The sequence below is a fragment of the Lepidochelys kempii genome, chromosome 7, assembly GCF_965140265.1.
Source record: "Lepidochelys kempii isolate rLepKem1 chromosome 7, rLepKem1.hap2, whole genome shotgun sequence".
NCBI lineage: Eukaryota > Metazoa > Chordata > Testudines > Cheloniidae > Lepidochelys > Lepidochelys kempii.
The window spans coordinates 887,314-912,352 of NC_133262.1; the positions used below are offsets into that span (position 1 = coordinate 887,314).

A 25,039-nucleotide genomic window follows, 5' to 3' on the forward strand; every position below is an offset into this window, starting at 1 on the left:
CAAGTGCGGGATGGGGGGGAGTGAGGAGCCCCGGCGCTCCCGGTGGGCCCGCAGCGGCCGAGTGTTGCCCCTGCTCCCCCCGCGCGGGCAGCCGGTGTGGGAGGGTGAGAGGCGGGTTCCATTCCCGGCCAGGAGGGAGGCTCGGATGAGAGACCCCCGCAGGCGGTAATGGAACGGGCCGCCCATCCCGGAAGAGAGAAGCCGCCGCGGCTGCACCCGCCACTTCCGCTTCCTGGGAGCTGGACGGACGGACGGACCGAAGCCGCCGCTATGGTAGGGGCGGGGGAGAAGGGACCGGCGAGGCCGCCCGGGAGGCGGGGGCCGGCGAGGTGGGGGGGGGCCGGCCTGGGCCGGACCTGGCGGGGGGAGGCGGGGCCGGGAGGGGGATCGGGGGCGCCTCGGGGAGGGGGTCGGGAGTGGGGAGGCAGAGGCCGGGGAGGTGGGGGGAGGTGGGGGGAGGGCCGGACCTGGCGGGGAGCTGGGGAGGGCCGGGAGGGGGATCGGGAGTGGGGGGCCAGGGAGGGGGTCGGGAGTGGGGAGGCGGAGGTGGGGGCGGAGGCTGGGGGTCGGGAGGCGGGGGCGGGGGCGGAGGCCGGCGAGGTGGGGGGAGGGCCGGGCTGGGCCGGACCTGGTGGGGGGCTGGGGAGGGCCGGGGAGGGGGATCGGGAATGCGGGGCCGGGGAGGGGGTCGGGAGTGGGGAGGCGGGGGCGGAGGCTGGGGGTCGGGAGGCGGGGGGGGAGGTGGGGGGAGGGCCGGGCTGGGCCGGACCTGGCAGGGGGCTGGGGAGGGCCGGGAGGGGGATCGGGAATGTGGGGTAGGGGGCTGGGGAGGCGCGGGGGCGCCTCGGGGAGGGGGTCGGGAGTGGGGAGGCAGAGGCCGGGGAGGTGGGGGGAGGGCCGGACCTGGTGGGGAGCTGGGGAGGGCCGGGAGGGTGGTCGGGAATGCGGGGCCGGGGAGTGGGGAGGCGCGGGGGGGCCTGGGGGCGCGGCGGGGTCGGGAGTGGGGAGGCGGGGGCTGGGGGTCGGGAGGCGGGGGCGGAGGCCGGCGAGGTGGGGGGAGGGCCGGGCTGGGCCGGACCTGGTGGGGGGCTGGAGAGGGCCGGGAGCGTGGTCGGGAATGTGGGGTCGGGTCGGGGGCTGGGGAGGCGTGGAGGGGCCTGGGGGTGCGCCCGGGTCGGGAGTGGGGAGGCCAGGCCTGGGAGGGGCGCTGGTGGCTCTTGTCCTGGTTCTGACTTCCCGGCTCTCCCTAGACCGCCACCCTGCGCCCCTACCTGAACGCAGTGCGCGCCACGCTGCAGGCTGCCCTGTGCCTGGAGAACTTCTCCTCCCAGGTGGTGGAGCGACACAACAAGCCGGAGGTGGAAGTCAGGTACGGCGGGGGGTTGGGACCCCGAGATGGGCGGGGGGCACCCTGAAGTCTGCTGAAGCCCAGCGTGCCCTGAAGGCCTCAGAGGGCTTGGAGCCCCTGTTCCAGCAGGGGAAATATACGGGGGTTGGCTGCTTGCTCAGGCTGCTGCCTGTCACCCCGGGGCCTGGGGGGCTAAGGCTGCCAGAAGCATCATGGGTTATGGAGCAGCGAGCAGCTTCTTAGTAATCTCTTCCCCTACCCCCACCCCCCACACACTCTTCTCCCAGGTTCTTGTCCCAGTTGGCTTCCCTTCTCTTCAGTTCGTTCTCAGGCTTCTTGCCCAGCCAGTCCCAGTTCCCCCTCCCTCTTCGACTGATCTGCAATGCCTTCTAGCCAGCTCTCAGTCCCAGTCTGTCTCTCCCCCCACAAGCTATCCTGCCCCCAGGTTCAGCCCTTGTCCTTTCTGTAGCAGAGTCAGTGTGTTTTCTTCTCCACGCTGCCTGGGCATCAGCCAGAGGAACACCAACAGCTTAGGAAAACAGACTCTCCCAACCCCTGCTCCCAGACTTGCCCTGACTTTGCCCCACTGTTACCCCTTCCCTGCATGTTCTGGTGCACCAGGCAGCAATGGCCAGGAAAGTCCTGCTCACCCTGGGTTGGAGCATGGTCAGTGCAGATAAACTCTTTGCAGAATTTAGCTGGTGAACTCTGAGGTCTCCATGGAGCATGGGTGAACAGAGTTTTTCAAAGGCTAGAACACATTTGAGCAGGTTTTCACAGGAACAGCAAAATGGGCTCCTCACTGACACCTCACCCCGCCAAATTTCTAGTCCCGGCTGCAAAGCACTAGAGCATCTCAGTGAATTTAAGAATTGTTTTAACATGGACAAAATATTTTCCTCTACGCTTGGTCAGACGGTTGAACCATTTTTGCTGAGACTTATATTCAGCCTGAATAAGATGCCCAGCATGGGAAAGTGGCTACGGTTTGACCCAGTTTATATGCAGTTTAAATTAGTGTCTTATAGGAAGTGTTTGGCAGCCTTAAGTATAGGCATCAATACCAGCTCTGCCTAGAATGTTGTTCTCACGAACCAGTATTGAGATCCTACTGTCAATTGAGAAGGTAATTTTGTTAAATATGTTTACTGCTCAGACTTTCCGTTTAACAATGTCCCTTAAAAGAAAATGTGTTGCTACTTAAATCAAGGCAACAGAATTTGATTAAACTAACAATCGATGGGTCAGAGTTAAGGTTGTTTTGTTGTGATCTAATTTTTTGTCATGAAATATGCATTTCTGCGTACTTGAGGAAAGCAACGTGTGTTCAGCAGACAAGTCCCTTCCTGGCTTTAATTAATAATATATGGCTCTTCCATGGCAAAGTGCTTGGAAATTGCATTGTCATCATGCAGTCAAAGGGCACGGTTGAGGTTGCCGAGATGTTTGTTGTTTGGAACGTTTCAGTGAGAGGCTGAAGTTAGTCCCAGGAGCGTCTCCATCACCGCACGGGACTGGCTGTACTGCCCAGTCTGTTCTGGAGAATGGGAACCAGAGTCCCCTGCCATCCTTAGGAGATATTCCTATCCCTTGGGGGTTCAAAGCACCGGCTGTGTGGGGAAAGCTTGTATTGCAGCTGTCCCATGGGACTGGAACCCTGCAAGCACCACTTTGCATTGCTCCCTTCAGCTACTGTCTTGGAGCTTTGGGGGAGAAGTAGGCTTTGTTCCTGCAAGATGGTTCCTGGCTCTGGAGGCCTTGTGATCTCAGGGGAACCCTGTGTGTTACTCTGCTCTCAGGGGTTTCTTCGGTTTACCTTTAGCTCCTAACTAGGAGAAAGATGTAAAGTGAAGAGAGTCCCTGTGATAGTGGTGGTTGGATGCCCATGTGAAGGCTGCCCCAGGATAACCAGAGAGGTGTGAATTTAAAGCATTGTTTATATCAAGAAAACATTCCCATGTAGTTTCAGAGTAACAGCCGTGTTAGTCTGTATTCGCAAAAAGAAAAGGAGTACTTGTGGCACCTTAGAGACTAACCAATTTATTTGAGCATGAGCTTTCGTGAGCTACAGCTCACTTCATCAGATGCATACCGTGGAAACGGCAGCAGACTTTATATATACACAGAGAATATGAAACAATACCTCCTCCCACCCCACTGTCCTGCTGGTAATAGCTTATCTAAAGTGATCATCAGGTGGGCCATTTCCAGCACAAATCCAGGTTTTCTCACCCTCCACCCCCCCCACACAAATTCACTCTCCTGCTGGTGATAGCCCATCCAAATGGGCTATCACTAGCAGGAGAGTGAATTTGTGTGGGGGGGTGGAGGGTGAGAACCTGGATTTGTGCTGGAAATGGCCCACCTGATGATCACTTTAGATAAGCTATTACCAGCAGGACAGTGGGGTGGGAGGAGGTATTGTTTCATATTCTCTGTGTATATATAAAGTCTGCTGCCGTTTCCACGGTATGCATCTGATGAAGTGAGCTGTAGCTCACGAAAGCTCATGCTCTAATAAATTGGTTAGTCTCTAAGGTGCCACAAGTACTCCTTTTCTTATTCCCATGTAGTGAAGACCTTACACAGCCCTTTGGAGGCAAGGCGTCTTTCCCTCCTCCCCCTCTGCCAAGCCACTGGCTACAGCAAAGGGTGTTGGCTGCTAATTGGCCTGTGTCTGGTGTGAGTCTGTCTAGTGCATGGTGCCACACACACAACTCACAGCTGGCACAACTGGCACTAATTACCCATCTGGTCAGTCCCATCAGGGAAGCTGAGGACTGGATGGACCAAGGAGGCTTGCGGGTGGCTCCTGTGGGACAGAGATGAGGCATGTTGACAGGGGTAGTGCTGCTCAGGCTGGACCTCTTCAGTCCTGAGGGCTGTACATCTGGCATCAGTGCTATGTACAAAAGTGGAAGCTTCTGTATTACAATGAGGTTCCTATGCTTTTCCCCAGCTGCAAGTGGCCAGGTAAGCGAGCCACTCCTTGGTAGGTGACTGCCCCTTGTGGCATGCACGTGCCTTGGGCTCACAGGTGTTCCCTCCTCTATGCATGCTGATGTCTTTTCTGGGTTTGCAGGAGTAGCAAAGAGCTGCTGTTACAGCCAGTGATCATCAGCAGGAATGAGAAAGAGAAGGTTCTGATCGAGGGGTCCATCAACTCCGTGAGAGTCAGCATTGCAGTGAAACAGGTGAGCCTGCTGGGGGGGGAGGGGGAGAGAATGGAGCTGGAGCTGAGGAAAAGGGTTGGTGGCTTGCACTCAGCTTGAGGACGCCTGACTTCCCCTTCCCCTCTTCAGGCAGACGAGATTGAGAAGATCCTGTGCCACAAATTCATGCGCTTCATGATGATGAGGGCTGAGAACTTCTTCATCCTGCGCCGGAAACCCGTGGAGGTGAGATGACTGGGGGAGGGCATATCCTGTGGTTTAAGAGAGGGACGCTTCTACTCGCCCGCTTTGGCAGCTCACTGTTGTGAGCGTCTTTGCCATGGTGCTGAGCTGCCAGGCAGGGCAAAGGGGCTCTGGTGCTGATCACTGATGAGGTGTTGCTCCTTTCCTCTCCCCTACTAGGGCTATGACATCAGCTTCCTGATAACAAACTTCCACACGGAGCAGATGTACAAGCACAAGCTAGTGGATTTTGTGATCCACTTCATGGAAGAGATTGACAAGGAGATCAGTGAGATGAAGCTGTCCGTCAACGCCAGGGCTCGCATCGTTGCTGAGGAGTTCCTCAAGAATGTGAGCTCCTAAGCAGGGGAACAGCAGCTTCCTTCCCCTCCCCCATTGCAGGAAGGGGCTCGTGGGTAGCCTCTTATTGACCAGAAAGAGCTTTGGGGGTAACAGCTAGACAAAGGGGGACTACAGCCTTTCCTCAGAGATGTGGGAACCTGGCCTTAAAGCGAGGCCTGGCACATCCCCACTGTCTGTTTCCATGCTGGCTGAGTGTGGGGAGGGTGAGTTTGGATTGCCAGAACCAGCATGGGAACAATTTTCAGAGTAACAGCCGTGTTAGTCTGTATTTGCAAAAAGAAAAGGAGTACTTGTGGCACCTTAGAGACTAACCAATTTATTTGAGCATGAGCTTTCGTGAGCTACAGCTCACTTCATCGGATGCATTCAGTGGAAACTGCAGAAGACATTATATACACAGAGACCATGAAACAATACCTCCTCCCACCCCACTCTCCTGCTGGTAACAGCTTATCTAAAGTGATCATCAAGTTGGGCCATTTCCAGCACAAATCCAGGTTTTCTCACCCTCCGCCCCCCCTCCGCCCCCCCCACACACACAAACTCACTCTCCTGCTGGTAATAGCTTATCCAAAGCTAATCCACCTTGATTATCATACACATTTTAAAGAGAGTGGTCACTTTGGATGGGCTACTACCAGCAGGAGAGTGAGTTTGGGGGGGGGAGGGGGGACTGGGGGCAGAGGGTGAGAGAACCTGGATTTGTGCTGGAAATGATGATGATTTGATGATCTTGATGATCACTTTAGATAAGCTATTACCAGCAGGAGAGTGGGGTGGGAGGAGGTATTGTTTCATGGTCTCTGTGTATATAATGTCTTCTACAGTTTCCATAGTATGCATCCGATGAAGTGAGCTGTAGCTCACGAAAGCTTATGCTCAAATAAATTGGTTAGTCTCTAAGGTGCCACAAGTACTCCTTTTCTTCATGGGAACAAAGGGTCACATGAAAGCCTGTTTGGGTCTCCTGACTCTGCCCCTTAAAAAGGTCTAGTTAGAACACAGGCAGTCCCATGTATGTGGTCTCTGCCTGGAGCGTGGCATGGGGAGGGGCTAGGGTACAAAATATGTAGGAGTGATGGAGCACATCACACTGAGGGTGAGGCGTGGCACTATCTCTGAAAGAGAGTCAAATATAGTAACTAATGGAAATTCCATACTTGAATAATAAGATTAGAGCAGTAGGAATATACTGCCAGCCACCTGACCAGGATGGTGCTGGTGACTGGAAATGCTCAGGGAAATTAGAGAGGCTACATAAGAACGGCCAGACTGGGTCAGACCAAAGGTCCATCTAGCCCAGTATCCTGTCTTCCAACAGTGGCCAGTGCCAGGTGTCCCAGAGGTAATGAACAGAACAGGGCAATTATTGAGTGATCCATCTCCTGTTGCCCATTCCCAGCTTCTGGCAAACAGAGGCTAGGGACACCATCCCTGCCCATCCTGGCTAATACAAAATCAGAAAGCCCAGTAATAATGGGTTTCTTCAGCTAGCCCCATGTTGACTGTACAGATCACCTCAGGATGGGATAAAGAGATGAAAATTTTTTGACATGGTAAATGACTGTTTCTTGGAGCAGCTAGTCCTGGAATCCACAAGGGGAGAGGCAGTTCTTGATTTAGTACTAGGTGGCGCACAGGATCTGGTCCAAGAGGTGGTGTAGCTGAACTGCTTGGTAATAGCGACCATAATGTAATTAAATATAACATCCTTGTAGAAGGGGAAATACCAAAGAAAATCACCACGGTAGCATTTAACTTAAAAAAGAGGAACCATACAAAAACGAGGAAGTTAAACAGAAATTGAAAAGAACAGTCACAAGCATGAAAATTCCTGCAAGCTGCATAGAAACTTTTTTAAAACACCATAATAGAGGCAGGTCTCAGAGTAGCAGCCGTGTTAGTCTGTATTCGCAAAAAGAAAAGGATTACTTGTGGCACCTTAGCGACTAACCAATTTATTTGAGCATGAGCTTTCGTGAGCTAGAGCTCACTTCATCAGATTCATTCAGTGGAAATCATAATAGAGGTAGAAACTAAATGTATATCCCAGATAAAAGAACTGTTAGAGGACCAAAAAAAGTCACCCTGGCTAAACAGTAAAAGAGGTGGTTAGAGACAAATATCTTTCAGAAACTGGAAGTCCAGTCTTACTGAGGAAAACAGAAAGGAGCATAAACTCTAGCAAGTCACGTGTAACAGTAGAATTAGGCAGGTCAAAGAATATGAAGAGCAACTTGCAAGAGACCCATAAGCTAACAGCAAAAAGAAGTAAAAAGAAAAGGAGTACTTGTTGCACCTTATAGACTAACAAATTGGTTAGTCTCTAAGGTGCCACAAGTACTCCTTTTCTTTTTGCGGATAAAGAGTAGCAGCCATGTTGGTCTGTAACCTGTCATTAAGCAAAAAGTGTTTAAGTACATCAGAAGCAGGAAGCCACTGGGCAATCAAGGTTCTAAAACAGCAGACAGGGAAAATAAATCCACGGGAGAGAAACTGTAGTGAAAAAGTGATGCAAAGAATTCATGTAGAGGATGAGAGGGAGATTCCCAAACCTGAGCCATTATATTTAGGTGACAGATCTGAGGAACTATCCCAAATTGAGGTGTCAATAAAGGAGGCTTTGGAACAAATTGCTAAATTAAACAGTGATAAATCACCAGGACCAGATGGTATTTACCCAAGAGTTCTGAAGGAACTAAAATACGAAACTGCAGTATATAACCATCACTTAAATCAGCCTCTCTAGGTCAGTGGTCTCCAAACTTTTTGGATCGTGCACCCTCAGGGCCAGTTCTAGGAAACCCAAAAAAAAAAAAAAGCTGGCACTGGTGTGCTGTCAGAGAATCAAAGGTCTGGGAGCACTGACCCCACCGTGACAGCGGCGCTCCTCCTGCCACACACCCCACTTCGGAGACCACTGCTCTGGATGACGGGAGGATGGCTAATGTGATGCTGGTTGGTTTTTTTCAAAGCCTCTAGAGGCAATCCTGGCAATTACAGGCCAGTGAGCCTAACTTCAGTATTGAACAAATTGGTTGACTCCATAGTAAAGAACAGAATTATGAAACATAGATAAATGAGATGGTGGGGAAGAGTCAACGCAGGTTTTGTAAAGGCAAATCATGCCTCACCAGTCTATTAGAATTATTTTGTGAGGGGTCAACAAATGTGGACAAGAAGGACCCAGTGGATATAATGCACTTGGACTTTCAGAAAGCCTTTGACAAGGTCCCTCACCAAAGGCTCTTAAGCAAAGTAAGCAGTCGTGGGATAAGAGGGAAGGTTCTCTGATGGATTGGTAACTGGTTAAAAGATAGGAAACAAAGGTAAGAATAAAAGGTCAGTTTTCAGTGGAGAGAAATAGCTTGGTCCCCCTAAGATCTATACTGGGACCAATACTGTTTAACATACTCATAAATGATCTGCAAAAAGGGATAAACAGTGAGGTGGCAAAGTTTGCAGATGTAAAACTAAAGATAGTTAAGTTGAAAGTTAGCTGCAAAGACTTAAAAAGGGATCTCGTAAAACTAGGTGACTAGGCAACAAAATGGCAGGTGAAATTCACTGTTGATAAATGCAAAGTAATGCACATTGGAAAACATCATCCCACCTCTACATATAAAATGATGTGGTCGCAGCTAATTTAGACACCTCAAGAAAGAGATCATTGAACAGATGTCAGAACTATCCACGACTCCATCTGCTGCAGCAGTTAGAAAAGCTAACAATAGTTAGGAACAATTAGGAAAGGGATAGGTAATACAGAAAATATCCTAACACCACTATATAAATCTGTGGTACACCCAGACCCTTGAATACTGCATGTAGATGTGGTTGCCCTATCTCCAAAAAAAATTTTTTTTTTTAAATTGGAAGAAGTACAGAGAAGGGCAACCAAACTGGTGAGGGGTTTGGAACAGCTTTGGCAGGAGATTTAAAAAGACTGGGACAGGTCAAATTTGGAGAGAAACTACTGAGGAGGAGGACAGGGTTGAGGCCTATAAAATCACGACTGCTGTGGAGAAAGTAAATGAGTGCTGTTTACTCCTTCTCATAACAAAGGAACCAGGGGTCACCAAATGAAATTAATGGGTAGCTGGTCAAACAAACATAAGGAAGTACTTCACACAACAGTCACCCTGTGGAACTCATTGCCAGGGGATGTGAAGGCCAAAAGTATAACTGGGTTCAAAAGCTAACTCGATCAGTTCCTGGAGGACAGGTCCATCAATGGCTATTTGCCAAGATGGTCAGGGATGCAACCCTGTGCACTGGGTGTCCCTAAGCCTCTGCCTGCCGGAAGCTGAGACTGGTTGACATGATGAATCACTCCCTCTGAAGCATCTGGCACTGGCCATTGTTGATGGGGCTAGATGGACCATTGGTCTGACCCAATATGGCCATGCTATGCTCCTATGATCCCTGGAGGGTGCAGCTTGGGGAGGGCCTGCCTGGGGTGATGTGAAGTCTCCCAGAGGTGGGACTCATCATGGGGGATGAGGGCCTGCTGCTGGGTGATGTGGGCAGCCCTGGTACCCTGTTACATGAGGGAGCAGTGTGGTACCAAGTGACTGGATGGCTGCAGCAGGCAGGCTCCTGCAGGGATGTGAGTTCAGTGGGCTGGTGTGGGTGCGTAATGTGTGCGGTTGGCTGGTCGGCAGCTCAACCTCCCCGGGCGAAGAGCTGTGCAGTAAGAAGTGACCATCTCCAGAGCACAGGTCCCAACTGCCCATACTCCGTGAGCTGGCTGGAGTGTCCAGTTCTGGGATCTGTGCTTTCCATAGGCTGCCCCCTCTCCAGTAGAGACGAGGGCAGCTTGGTTCCAGCACATTCTGTGCAAAAGCACTGTAGCTCGCAGGGCCCTGCACAGGCTGGGTATGTGACTGGGAAGATGGGTGGGTGCACAGGGACTAATGGGCACCTGCCCACCTTTCTTTTTTCCTTCCTTACAGTTTTAGAGCGTGGTGCTGGACTCTACAGCTCAGGTTCTCATTCTCTCCTGCGTCTGCACAGCTGCCCTGCTAGGGAGGGCCATGCTCAGGGCCTTGCTATCTGGAAGAGATGAGAAGCAATCCGATCTTCGGGAGCTGTCCCAGTGGAATGTACACTGATTCTCCGCCGGCCCCGGGGAAGGGAGCGGGGGGGGAGTTAATAGTTTGAACCAAACTCTGTGCTTGTTTGAGACTGTCAACTCTGTATGATTTTTTAAATGACTAATCATTGCTGTAATTGTCCAAGGCTCTGGGGGCTGGAGGGAGCTGTGTCTGCTCCAGTACCGGACAGCACGAGCAGCTTCTGCCCTGAGGCTGGTACCTGCTAGCTGGCGTTCCAGCTGAGGACAGAGCCCACTCAGCCCGCTCTACCAGCTGCTGCAAAGCAGCCTCATGCACGTGGCATTCTGGAGACACAACTCTGAGCCTAATCCCAGCATTACGGCTTCCAGCAAGTCGGGCTGAGAGCAGCTGTCCTGGGCAAGGCAGCAGTGTGCGCGGGGGCCAGTCCTGGCACCCTCCAATTCCCAATCTCCACAGCCTCCCTGCTGCAGCTCTATGGGCTGCTTTGGTGAGAGATTCCCCGCTAAGGGTAGGGGTGCAGCTGGGCAGAACTGCAGGGAGCACTGCTTTCCTTCAACCCCATCTGTGTGACACAGGACTAGGCAGCATGTACTCCGGCCTGTAGCCTTCACCTTCCATTTTTCTGCCTGAAGCTGAGGAGGCTGGACTCCCCGACAGAGTTGGAGTCTGTAATGGGTGCTGCTTTTGCTATTGCACTTGCTGTTCGTGCTCTGGTACCTTCCCCATTAAAGCCTTTTTCCTGCCTCACTGAGGGTGGCCTGCTGGTGGGGGGTTCTTGTGTGCTCCTAGGGGCAGGGCATGGTGCCCGGGGCACTACGGGGGCCCCTCAGTTCAGTGCTGTGGGGGGCTAGCACCAGCTGAAGCCCTGCTGTCTGCACCTGCCAGGCGTTGGGGTGGGGTGGGGTGACAGGAGAGGCTCTGCTCCCAGAGGCGGGAGGGAAAGGAGGAATCCTGGGCTGGGGGGGACAGAAGGGGGAGAGACGAGGGGCCCTGTGTGGGTGGAGACCCTGCTGCTGGTGTGGGAGGGGACAGTGCGGGGATTGGGGGCGCTATAGAGGGTGGGGGAGTCTGTGGGGGGATTGGGGTGCAATGGAGGGGGGAGAGGAGGGGCCTTGGGGGGGAGATCCTGATGCCGGTGTGGGAGGGGACAGTGCGGGGATTGGGGGTGCTATAGAGGGTGGGGGAGTCTGTGGGGGGATTGGGGTGCAATGGAGGGGGGAGAGGAGGGGCCTTGGGGGGGAGATTCTGATGCCGGTGTGGGTGGGGTCAGTGTGGGGATTGGGGGCGATATAGAGGGCGGGCGGGGTCTGTGGGGGGATTGGGGTGCAATGGAGGGGGGAGAGGAGGGACCCTGGGGGGACAGAGATGGGGCCGGGGCCTGGGGGGGGGGACTCTGCGGGGGGCGGGGCGGGCTCGACACCGAAGGGCTCGGGTTCGCCTGACGTCACAGGGCCATGGCCCGCCCTCGCGTCGCCATGGAGACCGCACCATAGCGGGGCCCTCGAGCCGAGCGGGGAGGGCCCGGCCGGAGCCTGTGGGGTCGGTGGGGGGATTGGGGAGCGCTATAGAGGGCGGGGGGGTCCGCGGGGTCGGTGGGAGGATTGGGGGCGCTATAGAGGGCGGGGGGGGTACGTGGGGTCGGTGGGAGGATTGGGGGCGCTATAGAGGGCGGGGGGGTTCGTGGGGGGACTGGGGAGCGCTATAGAGGGCGGGGGGGTCTGTCGGGTCGGTGGGGGGATTGGGGGCGCTATAGAGGGCGGGGGGGTCCGTGGGGTCGGTGGGGGGATTGGGGGCGCTATAGAGGGCGGGGGGGGTACGTGGGGTCGGTGGGAGGATTGGGGGCGCTATAGAGGGCGGGGGGGTTCGTGGGGGGACTGGGGAGCGCTATAGAGGGCGGGGGGGTCTGTCGGGTCGGTGGGGGGATTGGGGGCGCTATAGAGGGCGGGGGGGTCCGTGGGGTCGGTGGGGGGATTGGGGGCGCTATAGAGGGCGGGGGGGTCCGTGGGGTCGGTGGGAGGATTGGGGGCGCTATAGAGGGCGGGGGGATCCGTCGGGTCGGTGGGGGGATTGGGGGCGCTATAGAGGGCGGGGGGATCCGTCGGGTCGGTGGGGGGATTGGGGTGCGGTATAGAGGGTGGGGGGGTCCGTGGGGTCGGTGGGGGAATTGGGGGTTCTATAGGGGGCGGGGGGGTACGTGGGGTCGGTGGGGGGATTGGGGAGCGCTATAGAGGGCGGGGGGGTCCGTGGGGTCGGTGGGGGGATTGGGGAGCGCTATAGAGGGCGGGGGGGTCCATGGGGTCGGTGGGGGGATTGGGGGTGCTATAGAGGGAGGGGGGGTCCGTGGGGTCGGTGGGAGGATTGGGGGCGCTATAGAGGGCGGGGGGGTTCGTGGGGGGACTGGGGAGCGCTATAGAGGGCAGGGGGGTCTGTCGGGTTGGTGGGGGGATTGGGGGCGCTATAGAGGGCAGGGGGGTCTGTCGGGTCGGTGGGGGGATTGGGGAGCGCTATAGAGGGCGGGGGGGTCCGTGGGGTCGGTGGGGGGATTGGGGGTGCTATAGAGGGCGGGGGGGTCCGTGGGGTCGGTGGGGGGATTGGGGAGCGCTATAGAGGGCGGGGGGGTCTGTCGGGTCGGTGGGGGGATTGGGGAGCGCTATAGAGGGCGGGGGGGTCCGTGGCGTCGGTGGGGGGATTGGGGGTGCTATAGAGGGCGGGGGGGTCTGTCGGGTCGGTGGGGGGATTGGGGTGCTATAGAGGGCGGGGGGGTCCGTGGGGTCGGTGGGGGGATTGGGGAGCGCTATAGAGGGCGGGGGGGTCCGTGGGGTCGGTGGGAGGATTGGGGTGCTATAGAGGGCGGGGGGGTCTGTCGGGTCGGTGGGGGGATTGGGGGGTGCTATAGAGGGTGGGGGGGTTCCGTGGGGTTGGTGGGGGGATTGGGGGTTCTATAGGGGGCGGGGGGGTACGTGGGGTCAGTGGGGGGATTGGGGAGCGCTATAGAGGGCGGGGGGGTCTGTCGGGTCGGTGGGGGGATTGGGGGTGCTATACAGGGTGGGGGGTCTGTCGGGTCGGTGGGGGGATTGGGGTGCGGTATAGAGGGCGGGGGGGTCCGTGGGGTCGGTGGGGGAATTGGGGGGTGCTATAGAGGGTGGGGGGGTTCCGTGGGGTCGGTGGGGGGATTGGGGGTTCTATAGGGGGCGGGGGGGTATGTGGGGTCGGTGGGGGAATTGGGGGGTGCTATAGAGGGTGGGGGGGTTCCGTGGGGTCAGTGGGGGGATTGGGGGTTCTATAGGGGGCGGGGGGGTATGTGGGGTCGGTGGGGGGATTGGGGAGCGCTATAGAGGGCGGGGGGGTCTGTCGGGTCGGTGGGAGGATTGAGGGTTCTATAGAGGGCGGGGGGGTCCGTGGGGTCGGTGGGGGGATTGGGGAGCGCTATAGAGGGTGGGGGGTTCCGTGGAGTCGGTGGGGGGATTGGGGGTTCTATAGGGGGCGGGGGGGTACGTGCGGTCGGTGGGGGGATTGGGGAGCGCTATAGAGGGCGGGGGGGTCCGTGGGGTCGGTGGGGGGATTGGGGAGCGCTATAGAGGGCAGGGGGGTCTGTCGGGTCGGTGGGGGGATTGGGGGTGCTATAGAGGGCGGGGGGGGTCTGTGGGGTCGGTGGGGGGATTGGGGAGCGCTATAGAGGGCGGGGGGGTCTGTCGGGTCGGTGGGGGGATTGGGGGTGCTATAGAGGGCGGGGGGGTCTGTCGGGTCGGTGGGGGGATTGGGGGGCGGTATAGAGGGCGGGGGGGTCTGTCGGGTCGGTGGGAGGATTGGGGTGCTATACAGGGCGGGGGGGGTCTGTCGGGTCGGTGGGGGGATTGGGGGGCACTATAGAGGGCGGGGGGGTCTGTCGGGTCGGTGGAGGATTTGGGGGGCGCTATAGAGGGTGTTGGGGTCTGTCGGGTCGGTGGGGGGATTGGGGGCGATATAGAGGGCGGGGGGGTCACGGTCAGTGTGGGGATTGGGGATGATATGGGAGGGCTCTGTGGGGTCATGGTCAGGTTGGGAATTGGGGCGATATGGAGCCAGGGGGGCCTGTAGGGGTCAAGGTTTGGGGGGGTGAGGAGGGCAGGGGTGATACAGTCGGGGAGATGGAGGTGGTCTCCATGGCCTTGCTGGCTGCCTGGGGCACCGGAGCTGTCTTGGCCAGCGTGCAGGCTCTTACTTACTGTCCCCCAGCTGGCCCATGGGGCTGGCGACAAGGCCCTCGTTCTGGCCCCGTGTGCTCTGTGGTCGTGCCGTGGCCGGGGCTGTCAAGCTGCTGAGCCCCCCCTGGCTCCGCTCTCTTGGCCACAGGTGGGGAGGCTGCTTTGCCCCATGCGTGACTGTGCTTGGCCCTTGCGCTGGGAGCTGGTGCCCTGGGGGTGATGCCAGGGGCTCCTCTGGAAGGGTGTGTTTGGGTCTCAGGCTGCACAGGGGCCACGTGCGGCTTTGTGGGAGTGTCGACAGGTCGCAAGGGGCCCTGGCACTCGCTGGTGGGGCACAAGGAGGCGCAGCTGCACCAGTTTCTCCTTCTCCGTCTCAGGTGGCTGGCTGGGAGCTGAGCCATGCTGACAGAGCCGGGCTGTCCAAGAGGCTGCGCAGAGAGCAACGCGCCCCATGGATTCCCAGGTGAGGGGAGCTGGGGGTTGCCGAGCGGAGGAGGCGCTGTCGGGGGGCTCTGTGCAGCTCTGGGAAGCAGTGGTGGCATGCCAGCCTGGGAGGCGAATGGCCCCTCCCGCCTGCTAAGCAAGGCCCCAAGTCGGGGCTGCTGGAGACGAGCAGCAGCCCCCAAGAGCCCTGCTCAAGGACTGCGAGGCAATGACTGTGTAGGGCTCAGGACTGCAGGGTTGTTCTGACTCTGCCACCCACTGGCTGTCTGGTCTTGGGCAAAGCCCCCACCCCCCTGTGTGCCTCAGTTTCCCCATCTGGAGAATGCTGGGCCTGAACTCAGTAATGTCTGTCAGGGACTCTGAGCTGGGAGGGTGGCGCTAGCCAAATGTAGGGGCATCGACATCCCTCTCAGCGAGCCACACGGGAGGTGACAGTCATGGGGGTGGGGGGACAGGGAAGGGGAAGGTCTGACGAAGGTGGGTGGGACAGCTGCTCCTGCAGGCCGCGGGGCACTAGCACTGCCAGTCCCAGGGACTGAATGAACTCTGCCAGCTCCTCTGCCAGCTCCTCTGCCCACACTGGGAGCCCATCAGCCGCTGGCCGGTGGGGCAGGGTCAGCCCAAGCCATTTGGGCCTGAGACTGGCCTTAGCAGGAGCATAGGACACCCCCAGACCACCCCCTCCAGCCCCTCCCACAGAGACAGTGGCAGCCATTGGAGCCTGCTGTGGGCTCCATACACCCTGGCAGGTTGCTCACAGAGGCTCGGCGGGTGAGGGCCTGGCCCTGATGTGCTGCTCCCCTGGCTGAACGCAGGTGCTGACGGCGAGGGGGATGCTGGCACAGAGAAGGCAGCTCTGCTCCCTGCCCGCCGCAAGGGCCCTGCTGCCCCTGGCCCCAGGAGGCAGCGGCAGGAAGGTAGGAGCCCTGCAGCTGGTCCAGGCCAACGCTTCTCTCTGCCCTCCCTGCCCCTTTTCTTTGGCGCACCTGGCTGCCATGGCTAGTCCCTGCAGCAGAGCAACCCCAGGCATGCAGGGCATGGCCTGGGCCAGCCCAAGGCACCTGGGCTCCCAGTGGAAGCACACAGGGCCTGGCACCAGGGGAGAGTGTCCCTGGCTCGGTCCCTTTCCCCACCCTGGCCTGCCTGACCAAGAGCCCCCCAGCCAGTTCTCCCCATGCTGCCCACTGCGGGGGGGCACGCCTCAGCCCGTCGCCCCCTATAGCCTGTCCTGGGGACTGTTCCTTAGCACATGACCTGCCCAGGGCTGGCAACACAGGGGGGACCGTTACCCAGCCTCCTGGCTAGCGGCACTGCCAGGAGCCAACCCCCCTTCCTTCAGGGCCCCCTGAAGCAGCAGAAAGAGCAGAGTGCCATGGGTGAGGGCCCCCGAGCATGGCCTGGCAGGCATGCGGGCAGCAGCTGGGGCTCCAGAGCTTGGAGTGTGTCTAGCAGAGGTGACCCTGGGCTGTTCTCCCATTCCAGGGCTCACAGCCCCTCCGAGCGAGGGGCGCACCCGGCGCAGCAGTGGCTGCTACCCTCTCAACCCAGAGCGCCTCAAGCAGGCCAGGCTGCACGTGGAGAGAGCCGTCAAGGTGAGGGGCTGTTCGCTCTGCCCCACGTGCAGCCCATCTTCTCCCCAGGAGCGCCCGCCTCCCATTCCCCACAGGCCTTGCCTGCCCCTCCCCGGCCTCCCCCCACCGCCCTGCCTGCCCCTCCCCACCAACCCAGCCTGCCCCCCCATTTGCCTGCCCCTCACTGCCTCCCCCTGGGCCCTGCCTGCCCCTCCCTGTCTCCCCCCCATCCTGCCTGCCCCTCCCCCGCTTCCCCTCCCTCCAGCCCTACCTGCCCCTCCTCTACATCCCCACCTGTCCAAAGGCCCTGTGGGCACGCCAGGCTCTGCTTGCCCCTTCCCTGCCCCACCCCATGCAACCTCCCCGGGTACCCATGCACTCCCCCATCTTCCCCATCCCTACGTGCCCTTCCCCCAGACATACTCTCCCCCAGCAAAAAGAAAAGGAGTACTTGTGGCACCTTAGAGACTAACCAATTTATTTGAGCATGAGCTTTCCTGAGACATCGGATGCATTCAGTGGAAAAGGAGAGTGATCACTTAAGATGAGCTATTACCAGCAGGAGAGTGGGGGGCGGGGGAGAGAAAACCCTTTGTAGTGCTAATCAAGGTGGGCCATTTCCAGCAGTTAACAAGAACGTCTGAGGAGGGGGGCGGGGGGAATAAACAAGGGGAAATAGTTTTACTTTGTGTCAGCAAAGTCTTACATGCCCCCAGCTCCCATGTCCTCCCCTGTCACGGAGTCCCCGGGCGATGCTCTGGAACTGCTCCCTATGAAGCCAGGCAGGACTCTGGGGGAGCCTCCTCTCTCGGAGCAGACTATCTCCAGGGCAAGAAGCTTCCCCAGCTTCCACCTTCCTGGGTCTGAGCTTGGAGCATTCAAAATCCCCTTCCACACCGTGCTCTTCCCACAGCAAGTCCGCCTGGGTGGGGCTCCTGGGGCAGCCATAGGGTCCTGCCCCCCAACTCCGCAGTCAGACGTGACTCTCCGCCAGCCAGTAAAACAAAAGGTTTATTAGATGACAGGAAAACAGCGTAGAACAGAGCTCGTTAGCAGAGAAATCAGTGACTTTCAGCCAAGTCCATCTTGGGAGTCCTGGGCCAGATGCCTTGGCCAGATGCCGACTGCCTAGCTTCCAGCAACCCGACCTCAGACACCCGCTCTTGCCCCTCCTCCTTTTCCTTGTCTTGCTTCCTGGGCAAAAGGTGTCACCTGGTTGCACCCCCCCCCTCATGTCTTAGGTTACACAGCTGCAAACAGCTGGGCAGTCTCACCTGCCCCGAGAGCCTCAGCAAAATCACACACCTAGTTCCCACCACTGCAGTATTAATGCAGCACACAGGGAAACTGAGGTACACACAGGATTGGTATAGGACAGTAGGACTCACATGCAACATAACGACAAATAAAACTCCACTTGGTCACACACCCCCACAGGCTTCACATGACCTTGGCCTCCCTCCCATTCCCCCAGCCCTCCACATCCCTCCCACCCTGAGGCCTCACATATCCCAGGCGTTCCCCAACACAGGCCTTGTGTGGCCCTGCCTGCCTGAGCTCTGTCTGACCCCCTGGGGTGCCTATCCTGCATGTCTGTGCTAAGGGGGTCCAGGGCCCAGCTGTGCCTCAGGCTGGACCCCGTTGCGTGGAGCGTTCAGTTTCCTTCCCCTCCAGCAAAGGAAGATCTTCATGCTGCATGGCCCGTACCCCGTGATCCGGAGCCTGCTGCGTGGCCGGGGCTGGGTGGAGAAGAAGGCCCCCAAGGTGGCATGCCGACGGGAACGAGCACCCGACGGCGAGGAGGATGGGGAGGGGGACGACAGCGACGGCGCCGAGGAGGGTGAGAGCTGGGCATGTGGAGGGGCCCGACAAAGGGCCCCCCCCAGGGCAGATCTTTCCTCTCCCAGTGCCAGGGCTCTCCAGCTGCTCTGGCCATGGGCTCTCCAGCGCAGGTCCCTGTTCAGGCCTAGGACTCGCTGGGGGCAGCAAGCTCAGGGGACCATAGCACAGGAGGAGGGTCAGCCTGGGCCCTGGCCCTAAGGAGACTGCTGGGGAACCATGAAACCTTGTTGTGGGGTGGCTCCAGATTCTGAGATACGCTTGGCCCGGTCCCGGGAGTGCCCCAGGCCTGGCAGGTCCCCAAGGAGTGTCCCAGCCCTGCCAGGTTCCCCCATCCCTGTCTCCGGGAGTGCACCAGCCCTGCCAGGTTCCCCCAGCCCTGTCAGGTTCCCCCATCCCTGTCCCCGGGAGTGTGCCAGCCCTGCCAGGTTCCCCCAGCCCTGCCAGGTTGCCCCAGCCCTGTCCCCGGGAGTGCACCAGCCCTGCCAGGTTCCCCCAGCCCTGTCCCTGAGAGTGCCCCCCCAGCCCTGCCAGGTCCCCGGGAGCGTGTGGGTCCCAAGATCAGAGTACTCAGCAGCCTGGGCCATCGAGCGCTGAGCCCGGGGCAGCAGTGCACTGGCCTCCCTCTGGCTCTTACTCTTCTTCCCCAGACGAGGAGGACGAGGAAGAGGAGGAACAGGATGATGACCCTGATGGCACCTACGACCTCATGGTTAGTTTGGGGGTGGAGGAGCCCAGGTCACCCCATCTGCCTGCACCCTCTGGCACAGGGGGAAGGCCAGCCTCACAGGACCCTCCACACAGAATCGCCTGCTGAGAGTCGTGCGTACAGGCCGGGGCAGAGCACGGGGGAGGGGTAGGTGACCAGATGTCCCGATTTTATAGGGACAGTCCCAGTTTTTGGGTCTTTTTGTTATATAAGCTCCTATAACCCCCCACCCCTGTCCTGATTTTTCACAATTGCTGTCTGGTCACCCTAGAAGGGCTTGGGCAGAGCAGGGGACTTTCAGGCTGGGGCGGGGCAGGGGCGGCCCCTTGGAGCTGTCTGACTGAGGAGCTTGGTGAGGCTAGCCCTGGGCTCTGCTGGACCCTTGGCTGCAGGAGTTGAGGGCTGGCACGACCAGTGGCTGGGCTGTGTGCTGTGCTGCCCCGTCCCTTGCAGACAGCTGCTGGGCATGGGCCTGTCTGCACCGCGGAGGCTCTGGGTGCCCTGGTGTTTGGCCTGCTGAGAAAGCCTAGGCAGGACAGACCCGGCCGGGTGCCCCTGGGCTTCCCCGGCCCCTCACACCAGCCCCTCTCCCATGGGCAGTCGCGGCTGGTTCGCAACCAGATGCCCTATTTCATCTGGACAAACCGGCGAGACGCCATCGACTGCCGCTTCCTGCGCAAGGAGCAGGTGATGAACCACTACGCCAAGGCAGGCTCCTTCACCACCAAGGTGAGTGCAGGGCGGCCAGCCTGGGGGTCCCACCACCAACCTCGCCTGCGGTGGCAGGGTGTGGGGCTGGGGCCTGCGCAGGGAGGGGGTGCACACATGGCCCTGGTGGGCGAGGAGCAGTGGGGGCCATGCGGGGGTCAGTCCCCAGGTGTGAGGGCCCAGGAGGACCAAGCTCTGTTCTCTCCCAGGTGGGGCTGTGTCTGAACCTGCGGAACCTGCCTTGGTTCGACCAGGCCGATGCCGACACCTTCTTCCCCCGCTGCTACCGGCTGGGTGCCGAGGATGAGAAGCACGCCTTCATCGGTGAGCGCTGCCCTGTGCTGGGGGGCATATAGCTCCGCGGAGGGGCAGCTCCCAGCTGACCCCAGAGAGGCAGAGGGCTGTCCAGGGTGATGTGGGGGCCTCCCAGCTGACTGTGGGGAGGCAGAGGGCTGTCCGGGGGATGGGGGGGCTCCCAGCTGACCCCAGGGGTCAGGGGCTCCCCACTGCCCCAAGGGGCCCATTCTGCAAAGTGAGCCATCTCCCTGAAAATCCAGCCTCCTTTGCCCCCAACTTAGCCCCCCGCCCCCAATCTTAGCACTCCCCATGGCCCTGCCTCGCTCTGGGGCCTGGCCACCAGCGGTGGTGACGCCATCTCTTACAGAGGATTTCTGGCTCACCGCCGCCCGGAGCATCCTCAAAGTGGTGGTGAAAAGGTACTGGAGCTCACCTGCCTGGGGGGCGGCGGCGGCTTCCAGCGCACAGGGACCCGTGAAGGCCGGCGAGTCCACAGGTAGGTGCTGGACAGGAGAGCTGAGTGCACGGGGGGACAAGCAGGTCACGGCCCCGCTGCCGAACCCGCCTGCTTTACTCTCTGCGGCAGAGGGCAACAGCCCTGCCCTGCCCAGCCTTTGGGGAGGCAGCCCCAGCTCCTTCCCTCTCCTCTGGGCTACACCACCGCCATTCCCCCACCGCCTCCACTGCCGCCGGTCCCCGCCGTCCCCCCACCGATCCCCCCACCGCCTCCACTGCCGCCGGTCCCCGCCGTCCCCCCACCGATCCCCCCACCGCCTCCACTGCCGCCGGTCCCTGCCGTCCCCCCACCGATCCCCCCACCGCCTCCACTGCCGCCGGTCCCCGCCGTCCCCCCACCGATCCCCCCACCGCCTCCACTGCCGCCGGTCCCTGCCGTCCCCCCACCGATCCCCCCACCGCCTCCACTGCCGCCGGTCCCCGCCGTCCCCCCACCGATCCCCCCACCGCCTCCACTGCCGCCGGTCCCCGCCGTCCCCCCACCGATCCCCCCACCGCCTCCACTGCCGCCGTCCCCCCACCGATCCCCCCACCGATCCCCCCACCGCCTCCACTGCCGCCGGTCCCCGCCGTCCCCCCACCGATCCCCCCACCGCCTCCACTGCCGCCGTCCCCCCACCGATCCCCCCACCGATCCCCCCACCGCCTCCACTGCCGCCGGTCCCTGCCGTCCCCCCACCGATCCCCCCACCGCCTCCACTGCCGCCGGTCCCCGCCGTCCCCCCACCGATCCCCCCACCGCCTCCACTGCCGCCGTCCCCCCACCGATCCCCCCACCGATCCCCCCACCGCCTCCACTGCCGCCGGTCCCCGCCGTCCCCCCACCGATCCCCCCACCGCCTCCACTGCCGCCGTCCCCCCACCGATCCCCCCACCGATCCCCCCACCGCCTCCACTGCCGCCGGTCCCTGCCGTCCCCCCACCGATCCCCCCACCGCCTCCACTGCCGCCGGTCCCCGCCGTCCCCCCACCGATCCCCCCACCGCCTCCACTGCCGCCGGTCCCCGCCGTCCCCCCACCGATCCCCCCACCGCCTCCACTGCCGCCGGTCCCCGCCGTCCCCCCACCACCATCCCCATCCCCACCGGCACCCTGCACTGAAAGCAGCGCACGTCCCCCTAGGCCTCCCCGCTCTGAGAGCATCTGTCACAGCGACTGTGGCCTTCCCTGGGGCAGCTGCACAGTTAGGTCGAGCTGAGCTGCCAGGACTCTGAGCACGGCCTCCGCCTGCGTGAGAGTGGGGCCGCGAGGGCCCGGCCGAGGGAGTAGGCTGTGTAGGGGGCCTGGGCTGTGAGAGCACTGGGGGGAGTTCTGAGGGGGCCAGGCCCCAGGGTAGCTCGCTGCCCCCATGCTGGCAGAGCCCAGCCCAGCCCCTGTAGGCGACTTGGGACACTCCCCAGATCTGGTGGCTCCCTGCTGTGCTGTCAGCCTCTGTGGCTCAGACAGACAGGAGGGCAGGGTTAGGCATGCTGGAGCATGGGGAAGGTAGGTGCAGACCCCACGGGAGGGAGACACCCCCAGCCGGAATCTGCTGTGCTCCCTAGAGCCCCAGGGCTCGCCAGCAGCACCTACCCACACGATGCACCCTCTGTGCAATGCCATGAGCCCTGCCAGCTGGCTCGCTCTCCCCCATGCAGAGTCCCCAGGAGGGACTGGCGGGAAGAAGGGCAGCCCCCTGCCACCACAGCTCATCGAAACGGCCCTGCAGGCCTGCGAGGAGCACCTGAGCAGCCTGAGGCACCAGGATATCGACAGGGAGCCCGAGTCCCCTCTGTGCATGACAGGGGCACGCTGGGGGGACTTCCTGCGCGCCTACTACCAGGTGGTTCAGTAAGTGCTGCGGGGCGGTGCCCGGGGGAGGGAGGCGGAGCTCACCTGCCCCGCTCTGAGCTGGGCTGTCTGACTGCAGCGAAGGGGCACTCCTGGATCAGCTGGTCTCCTATGTCGAAGAGTGCGAGCACTTCCTGCAGCGCCTGGCCGAGGTGCTCCCACAGCTAGAGATGGAGGGGGACCGCAATATCTGGATTGTGAAGCCGGGAGCCAAGTCACGGGGCAGAGGTAAGGCCTGGTCCTGCCGCCATGGAGAGTGGGGACGGTCCCGCTTCCCCTGCTGCATTTGGGGAGCTGCTGGGGCCTGCCTGGCCGAAGCCAGAAACCCCCATCCCACCTGCAAGGGAGCCTGGCACTGAGACACTGGCAAAGCAATGGGTATGACCTCCCCCAAACCAATCCCCCAGCCTGCCCTCTGCCTGCACAGCCAGTGGGGCAGCCCTGTGCTTTGCTGTGGGGGCTTCTCACTCACTGCGGGAGGCTCTGGGCTCTGTTTGGCCCTGACTGCAGCCTGTGTGCTGCTCTAGCTGTGTGCAGTCTGGGGCAGCCCCACTCCCCACATGCTGTGTGTCATGGGGTTGCTGGGCTCGCCCCCAGGAATCATCTGCATGGACCGCCTGGAGGAGATGCTGAAGCTGGTGGATTGCGACCCCATGATCGTGAAGGATGGCAAGTGGGTGGTGCAGAAATACATCGAGAGACCCCTGCTCATCCACGGCACCAAGTTCGACCTGCGGCAGTGGTTCCTGGTGACGGACTGGAACCCGCTCACCATCTGGTTCTACCGAGACAGCTACCTCCGCTTCTGCACACAGCCCTTCTCCCTGCACAACCTGGACACGTGAGTGCAAGGCCCCAGGTGAGGGCAATGTGGGCTGGCCATGTGCAGCTGCGGGCACTGAGCCCCTTTCTCTCGGTCCCAGCTCCATCCACCTGTGCAATAACTCCATCCAGAGGCACTACGAGAACTCGCTGAGCCGCCATCCCCAGCTTCCTCCTGACAACATGTGGTCATCACAGCAGTTCCAGGCCCATCTGCAGCAGGTGGGGGCGGCGGGTGCCTGGCAGGAGGTGATCATCCCGGGCATGAAGGCAGCCATCATCCATGCCATGCAGACCTCCCAGGATGTGGTGGAGTTCCGCAAGAGCAGCTTCGAGCTGTACGGGGCAGACTTCATGTTCGGGGAGAATTGCCAGCCCTGGCTGATCGAGATCAATGCCAGCCCCACCATGGCGGCCTCCACGGCCGTGACCAGCCAGCTGTGTGCCAGCGTGCAGGAGGACACGCTCCGCGTGGTCATTGACCGTAAGCACAACCGCAGCTGCCCCACGGGGGCCTTCGAGCTCATCTACAAGCAGGTGAGTCCCCAGCAGCCCTGCACGGACTAGCTGAGCTGGGACGGGGCCTGGAGAGCACCCAGTGGGAGCCCAACTCTGCATGGACCAGCTGATCTGGGAGGGGACCCGGAGAGCGCCCGGGGGAGCCCAGTCCCAAACAGACCGGCTGAGTTGGGAGGGGGCTCAGACAGTGCCCAGGGAGAGCCCAGCCCCAAATGGACCAGCTGAACTGGGACAGGGCCTGGAGAGCACCCAGGGGGAGCCCAAACGGAATAGCTGAGCTGGGAGGGGGCCTGGACTGTGCCCAGGGGTAGCCCAGCCCCAAACAGACCGGCTGAGTTGGGAGGGGACCCAGACAACGCCCACAGGGAGCCCAACTCTGCATGGACCAGCTGAGCTGCGAGAGGGCACAGAGAGCACCCAGGGAGAGGCCAGCCCCAAGGCCGGGGACAGCAGTCCCACTAAGCATAGGCCCAGCCAGGGGCAGGCTTGGCCCCAATGTGGCTGTGGGGCTGCCCCCCCACCCTCACCAGCAGGGACTGGTGCGGGGCTCAGTAGGGGGCACTCTGTCCTTGGGGTCAGTGCTGCCCCATGGGCACTAGAGGGTCCTGTGCTGCTGCAGGGACCAGCCTTAAGTCCTACCCACCCGTGTCAGGGAGTGAGCCCTGTTGCCTGACCTTGCCCTGCCTGGAGGCCTCTCAGAACGTGTCAGGGACTGTGCGCTGCTTGTCACTGCCTGCACAGTGGCCACATGCCAGCCCGGTACTGGGGACTTTCCCTGTCCCTTCCCAGAGTGGGAGAGCACCTAACGGCCACCCAGGGGCCCTGAACTAATCCAAAAGCAACAGCCCAGCCCAGCAGGGCGCCTGTGCCCAGGCCCCAGCAGCCCCTGTGGGCACTCCTGGACCTGGCAGGGCTGCGGGGCTCTGCACTGAGCACTCTCCTGCCTTCTCCCGCAGGCGGCTGTCGATGTGCCCCAGTACATAGGAATAAGCCTTTTGGTGGAAGGATCCACTGTCAAAAAGCCACGGCCTCCAAACCACAGACTCTCCCCCAGTGCCAGCCCCAGGCCGGGCCCCAGCGTGCCCAGCTGCCCGCAGCACTCCCAAGCACTCCCCCAGAGCTCCCCTCGTGGGCCTAGGGCTCCACAGCTCGCCAGGGTCGCCAGGCCCCCGGCACCGGTCAGCGGCAAGGAGAACAGAGCCAGGGAGAAGGGGGCAGCCAGCGGGGCCTGTGCTGCAGCTGGCCCCCGGCGGAAGCTGCTCAGCAAGCTGCGAGCACAGCCAGGCAAGACGAGGCTGCTGGAGATGCACAGCGTGGCCACTTCCCCACTGGGGGACAAGCTGGTGCCGCTGCCCCAGCCCAGGCTCTGTCTCAAGTGCAGCTCCCAGGTGGCGGTCCCTAGCCCCAGGGCACCCC

At 60.6% G+C, this 25,039-nt stretch overlaps 2 protein-coding genes across 2 annotated transcripts; both read left to right on the forward strand.

The window, feature by feature from the left end:
- The first annotated feature begins 50 nt into the window (after nt 1-50).
- On the forward strand, nt 51-10,931 carry ARPC4 (actin related protein 2/3 complex subunit 4). The gene is made up of 6 exons (XM_073350812.1): nt 51-273; nt 1,251-1,369; nt 4,431-4,542; nt 4,651-4,746; nt 4,924-5,094; nt 10,062-10,931. The coding sequence occupies exons 1-6, from the start codon at nt 169-171 to the stop codon at nt 10,065-10,067; spliced, it is 609 nt and encodes a 202-aa protein (XP_073206913.1). The 5' UTR covers nt 51-168; the 3' UTR covers nt 10,068-10,931.
- A 708-nt stretch (nt 10,932-11,639) lies between these two features.
- Nucleotides 11,640-25,035, forward strand: TTLL3 (tubulin tyrosine ligase like 3; the record flags this gene model as incomplete). The annotated part of the gene is made up of 14 exons (XM_073354730.1): nt 11,640-11,723; nt 14,746-14,831; nt 15,628-15,729; nt 16,295-16,404; nt 18,058-18,223; nt 18,873-18,934; nt 19,532-19,660; nt 19,849-19,963; nt 20,304-20,432; nt 22,090-22,282; nt 22,362-22,510; nt 22,880-23,123; nt 23,206-23,641; nt 24,580-25,035. Coding segments are annotated over exons 2-14 (2,355 nt in total), but the record flags the coding sequence as incomplete, so codon positions are not given.
- Nucleotides 25,036-25,039: the final 4 nt, after the last annotated feature.

Bases quoted from the DNA above. Each gene is read 5' to 3' on its own strand.
- ARPC4 (XM_073350812.1), top strand. From the start codon at position 169: ATGGAACGGGCCGCCCATCCCGGAAGAGAGAAGCCGCCGCGGCTGCAC. The intron at 274-1,250 runs GTAGGGGCGGGG...GGCTCTCCCTAG, and splicing joins GGACCGAAGCCGCCGCTATG to ACCGCCACCCTGCGCCCCTA. The intron at 1,370-4,430 runs GTACGGCGGGGG...CTGGGTTTGCAG, and splicing joins AAGCCGGAGGTGGAAGTCAG to GAGTAGCAAAGAGCTGCTGT.